At 39.2% G+C, this 6,500-nt stretch overlaps 1 protein-coding gene across 1 annotated transcript in view; it reads left to right on the top strand.

Moving 5' to 3' along the window:
- The first annotated feature begins 499 nt into the window (after positions 1-499).
- The window catches only part of LOC134003305 (CDP-diacylglycerol--glycerol-3-phosphate 3-phosphatidyltransferase, mitochondrial), a 31,133-nt gene continuing 25,132 nt past the window's right edge, over positions 500-6,500 (top strand). The window contains exons 1-2 of the mRNA XM_062442456.1: positions 500-622; positions 4,068-4,278. Of these exons, the coding sequence (XP_062298440.1) occupies positions 507-622; positions 4,068-4,278 (327 nt within the window). The 5' untranslated portion in view covers positions 500-506. The remainder of the gene's footprint in view (positions 623-4,067; positions 4,279-6,500) is intronic.

Raw genomic sequence — 6,500 nt, 5'->3', positions numbered from 1 at the left:
ATAAACTCAACGATGCACAAACACCTTGCTTTGTTATATATATATATTTTTAAAGCCATTTAAAAAAAAAAAAAACTTAAAACATGCTGCTACATATCTGTTTTTGATTATGTGCAATACCTTCTTTTTTTCGATTGCAGCTCTTGTCCTTCATTAGAAACTGCTGGAAAGACCTTGCTTCTCTCTTTTAATTATCTTTTTTGATTTAAACCTTAATTTTAACTTAACTAATTGACTGACTGCCCTGTGCATTTACCCTGCCCTGTGCATTTACCCTTCCTATGTGCATTTACCCTACCTATGTGCATTTACCGTACCTATGTGCATTTACCGTACCTATGTGCATTTACCTTACCTACAGTATGTGCATTTACCCCTGCCTATGTGCATTTACCCTGCTCCCTGCACTAATATCATTGAGGTCTGTTGGCTCTCTTCAGAGCTGTGTGCACAAGAGTCTGTGTCGATAAAGTTTACCATTCAAAGTCGCAGACGGTGCAGCAGCAATGGCGGCTCCCGTGTCCTGGAGGAGGCTGGTGTACTCCGTGTACACACCGGCCGTCGCCGGAGTGTTCACCCGAATATCCGACCGACTCTTCCGCGCCCGGGACAGGAGAGGCGGGTAAGAGACACAAAGGGCACAACACATGCGGATAATGCTGCAGAAAAAGTCCCTCAGTGTGTCTGACATGAAGCCCAGATGCTAAAGTTAGTGTTGCTGCTGCTAAATGCTTCCATTATCGGACACCAGCGTTTACTTTGCTGCTGTCTGGACTCAAACTCTGCAAGATGTTACATGTTTAGTTACTCACTGCTGCTTTATCTTGGAGGGTAAAACCAAAGGTCATTCCCCCTCCCCCCTCAGCAGCTCCTGATGCTACAAACAGTATCTGACCCTCAGAAGAAGAAGAGGTTTCCTAAAGTGAGGAGCTGCACATTATGTTCCTGTTGATGTTTGTTGTGTAACATTGTGATGAAACCTGAAACCTGCCCTGACCTGTCAAGTGCATTTACTTTAAGAACAACTTTAAGGTGCTTGAACGTGACTGTCTCCATTTTAAAGCTACTTTAAAGTATAAAGTTTATACTTCTACTCAGAACATTACAGAAGGACACATTGTAGTTTCTACTCCACTGCATTTATTTGACAGCTTTAGTTACTTTTCAGGTGAATATTTGACACAATGGATAATATAACAAGCTTTTAAAGCAGTGTGTAGTCGGGCTCACATTTCAGTTGTCTATGAGTTAACAGCTCCACCAAATAGTGATTTTTCCCTCTAAACTTCTCACATGGTTTCATGTCAATAAATGTTCAAATGATTCAATATTTCACCAAAAATCAAAGATTAGAGAAAAAGTCTGAAAACTGAAAACATTTTGATTTGTGTATCAGAACTTTGTTTTTTTTCCTTTCCTCTCCCATTAATCATCTATGACCCCTAACATTTACCTGGTGACCCTTTGGAGGGCCTCAACCCCTAGGTTGGGAACCACTGGACTAAACTAGCTAACTAACTGTATATAAAGTAGTGTAAACTAGCTCCACCTCCAGCAGCTACAACAGTAACATGCTGCTCTAACACTGATGCTTCACTATTAATAATCTAATGATGTCATCTATAATAATATATCAGTCAGAGGGACCAAACCACTACTTTTACTGTAATACTGCATACTACATCACTCATAATACTGCAGTACTTTTACTGTAATACTGCATACTACATCACTCATAATACTGCAGTACTTTTACTGTAATACTGCATACTACATCACTCATAATACTGCAGTACTTTTACTGTAGAATTTTTCACGCAGGACTTTTACTTGTAATGAAGTATTTTTAAATTGCTGTATTGGTACTTTTACTTCAGTAAAGGATCTGAGTACTCGCTCCATCACTACTGCGTCTTCAGATCTATAAAAGAAAGCAAAGACCAGCATTTCCAGTTCGCTCACTGAATTCGTATCACTTGAGAAGAACGAGGATGTTAATCTTTTAAAGGATGTAAAGAGGTGATGAAAGTTTCCAGTTGGTTAACTCTGAATTGTGTTGAATCATGATGAAGAGCGAGAAAGAGCTGCCTTTTTTTTTTTTTTCTTCTCCCTTTTATCACATGCTTCAAATCAGGAGGGTTGTGGTGCAGTCACATACCAAAGTAAACAGCTCTTTTCTATTTCAGTTACTAGCCGGAGCCTTGTATTATTAACTTAGCCTCTAACCTCATTAAATCTGACCACGTTAAAGGCTCCTAAAGGACAGCCATCAATTCACAGCTCTTCTTACTCCAGAAACCATAAAACAATAAGTTAAAAAACTGAGGATTAACAAATCTACTCTGACCTTTGTCCTTAACTGTGTCAAGGATTAATTTAGGTACTTTGTGTTTTTTATGGAGGCTTTTATACCACTGTAGCCTGGGGGGTTACGGTTGGAGTTTTATAAATATTTATTGCTTCCAGTCTTCAAATGAAAAGCCAGAACAGTGGTTACACATCATTTTAGTATGTCCCCTTTTATCTCCTCACACACACACACACACACATGCGCTATCTTATCGTTACAACTTACAGAAAACTGTAAAAAAAAAAAAAAAAGAAGGGTTGAGCTGATCATTACATAAGTCTACTATCAAGCCTCATATATTCCTTTTTAGATAACGTTTGTAATTTGCACCGCTGCACGAGGAAGTTATCTCTCTTACTGCAATTGTAATGACTTATTGAATGATATGCATGTTTATGACAGATCCCAAACAACAAGGGAAGTCCCCTCGTTGCCTCTTTTGGTGTTTGTTCCAGAAGTTACAACTCAGCACGGTGGCTTTGGGAGAAGAGCCCTGACATGTGTTTTACTGGATTTAAATACAACTCTTGTGTCCTTTTGATTTCCGTGCGGGCTTTAAACCCAAACCCACCCGTACTTTTTAAGCGGGTGGGTTCCAGACCTTGTGAATTATACGTGTTTGTGTGTTTTCGGATCATTTATTTATTTATTTTCTGGTGTTTTTTAGTGGTAATGATTATATAAGATACACTTTAAGCACAGCATATGAAAGAATGCAGCAGGATGACTTCTGACAATCTGCCCGAGGGTCACAGTCATGTCTGAGGTTAACACTCCACCCTCTCTTTATTGGTTGTGGCCACATTGTCAGACCGAATTGCGCGATCGCATGGCAGACACCAAAACAGCTTGTGGTGGTGTTAGGGGTGAATTATAGGACAAAGAAAAAACAGGCTCCATGTTAAAGAGGACACATCATGCTCATTTATAGGTTTATATTAATATCAATGGGGCTCTACTAGAATATAACACGATATGTACAGTTAAAAACATCTTTATTTATCTTATATTGGCGCCTCAGTTCAGCCTCTGTCTGAAACAGGTTTAGCTCCTGTCTCTTTAAATGCCCCCCCCCCCCCGATGAGCCCAATCTGTACCGATTTTTCTTTTTAGTTACTGGAAGTTGCATCTTGGCTTAACAGACCACGAAATAAACCATAAAAGTTTGATTTCACTACTTTTTCTAATTCTTTACTCGAAACGTCGACTTCTCACATATTTAAGTCATGCTAGTGTCACGGCTCTATAAAGGTCGGTGATTCGGTCAGTCTATAACTTTCCTTACTGTTTCCTTATTTTCCTTTCCTTACTTTCCTCCAGGAAGAATTGTAATAACTTTTAAATGGTCTTTTAACAATTTAAATATAATTTCCTTGGAATAATTCATTTATCTTATTTGTTTATTTAAAGGGCACTGTGCACATTAGTAAACTGACACTGTAATAATATAAATATAAATGTGCTGCAGTTAGATAAACTGCTCATTTGCACCTGTAGTCCTGATTCAATTAAGGAAGCACACTTTTATTAAACAATTACAAAAGGTGATCGTACGATTCCACTTAAAATCAATTTGTAATAACACTGAATTGTTGCCCAATCACTCTGATGTGTTATGTATTAAAAACATCAGATATAAGTAAAGATGGTAGCTCAATTCTTCATCTTATCCAAACACAAAACCCACTTCCTGCTCTGCTCCTCTCGTCTCCTGCAGGTCCTCCATGCTGCTGCTCGCTCCTTTACTGGCTGAAGCTGACCCGGCCCCCCGACACGTCTCCAGGCCCACCGGGTCAGCCGGAGCTCAGGGCACAGACGGCCTCTGCACCCACTTCCGATGGATGGCAGAGCACGTACCCGCTTTCCGGGTACCAGGCACCCACATCCACATTCTCACCTCACCGGACCAGTTCTACCAGACCATGAAGGTTGGTGTCGCTTTCGAAATAAAGTTTTTGGTTCAGCTTAAATGAGGCGTAACAAAAATATGACAGAAACTATTTGGCTACATACGATACATCTGATAAACCAGTGACGACTTTCCAAAGAAGCTCTGTATAGATATGTAACAAATAGGTAAGAGGGCGTGAAGGAAATGCTTGAAATGTTATCTCTTGAAATCTGCGCTCTACTGTACATCTACAAATGTTTCTAGTGGAGCGACATCTCCGCCCGCTGAGCCCTGTTAATCAACACGAGGGACAAAATTACTTTAAATCCTAAATTACAAACCAGTTTGCTGTGAATCTGACACCTTGCATCTCCATCCACCAGACGCCTGCTCACCAAAACTTTGCTCTGTGCTCTATAAGAGTAGTTAACCTTATGGACATGATTTAGATCGTGATATTAACCCTTAAACAGGCAGTGTGCACCAGGAGATACAGACTCTTTAACACCCTGTTAGGAGTATGTTTGGTTAAGGTGGTTGTTCAATTGTATGTGCCTTGAATTGGTAGAATTGAAGCTTGTGATAGGTTTATACTTTGATAGAAATGACAAAATCAGTTTAAAACTAGTATGTGTGATATTAATATTAATGATCAAAGAGAAAGCACTTCTCTTTATTAAATAAAACATTTAATTGTTTACCATTATGACTATTTTTATACCTTCATACGGGCAAAGTATCCTGGTGGAGATACAACTCATAAAATCCAAAATATATATAAAAATATTTGTGGAAATGTTTGAGATGAGAAAGTAGTAACATCAAATTATGTTTTTTTACATCTCATTTTCCACTCCTGCCTGTTTAAGGGGTTAAAGATAATAACGTTAAACGTGATGCTGTAATATAGTCACACCAAACACAGACAAACGGACACGTGCTGTGACTTAACGCCACCCTCACCGCTGTACTGGAAGATCTGGAAATAGAAACGATCGCCAAACCCTTATTGAGGAAGTGTAATTTTTCCCAGCATACTCCGATCGTTTACTCAACACCTGAGTTGGCAGAGGAGCAAATTGCAGCTCACAAAAGTTAATTGTTCGGCTGTAAAGTGACGCATCTCATCCACTTCCAAAAATAATTTGTACCAGTTACAACAATAATAGATAAGAACCCTGGGAGGAGCAACTTTATGTTTTTTTATCTGTTTTACCTGTTCTCCTGTTGTTGGAGGCACCATATGCGTTCAGGAAGTCAGACGTTTGAAGAAAAGCAACGTAACGTCAGTAAGCCTACTGATCCAAACTGGATCCAGGTCAGCCAGGATTAGCTGCGTATCCTCCTTTCTCACAAGAAGGCCGTGTTCTTTTACTCTTATTCTACATCCACCTACATATCCCCGAAGCACTCCTGAACCCTGAGGTTGAGTTTTTATGAACTAACCCTAACCCTTCATCCTGTAGGAATACATTTATAAATGGGATGTTATGAGAGATCTCACAGATAAAACAGTTTTGTGTGTAAAGTATATCCACATATCTTAGTCCAAGATCAAAATAAAACCGAATTAACTCCAAGTGATACAGAGTGAGGGTGTACACAGGATGAGAGAAAGACATGAGGGTGGATTGTGTTAAATCCAAAGCATGAATTAGTGTTGATGTGTTTTTTTCCCCCCACTTTGCACATTTAACTTCCAGATATGGGGGTTCAACAGATCACAAAAAACATGGTTCAGATCATATCACGGCTCTGAGTCACAGCAGAAAGGAGAAGGGGGGGGGCACAAATATAACTTTCCATGTATCTGTAAAACACTTAAAGCAAGCCTGTGGTCTTAAATAAAAACAACACTCAAGATGTCCAAAATATTCAATACTCAAATGTTAAAGTTCAATATGAGGCATAATACCTTCTTCCTTTTAAACATGGTGTCGTGGAATTGCTGCTAAAACACTCGACACAAGAAAGAAAATAAGAAAGAAAGAAAGCACGGACACAACAAACAAGAGCATCCTGTTATAAATGATTTCTTGACATTTCAGTAGTGTCCCCCACACCCAAGACTCTAAGTTTCTACCTTATTTTGGATATAAGCCAACACAAAGGAAGAGCAAAGGGCCTCCTAATGATAACAGAACACACATTCCACAAGACACACAGTGATTAGGCGGAAAAAAGTGCGATCCTACATCCACAATCTGAGATTAAAATGATCAAACCAATCATTAAAAACAGGAACTCAGGAAACTCTAT

Source organism: Scomber scombrus, chromosome 21, assembly GCF_963691925.1.
Source record: "Scomber scombrus chromosome 21, fScoSco1.1, whole genome shotgun sequence".
NCBI lineage: Eukaryota > Metazoa > Chordata > Actinopteri > Scombriformes > Scombridae > Scomber > Scomber scombrus.
This window is presented reverse-complemented; position numbering and strand designations above follow the sequence as displayed.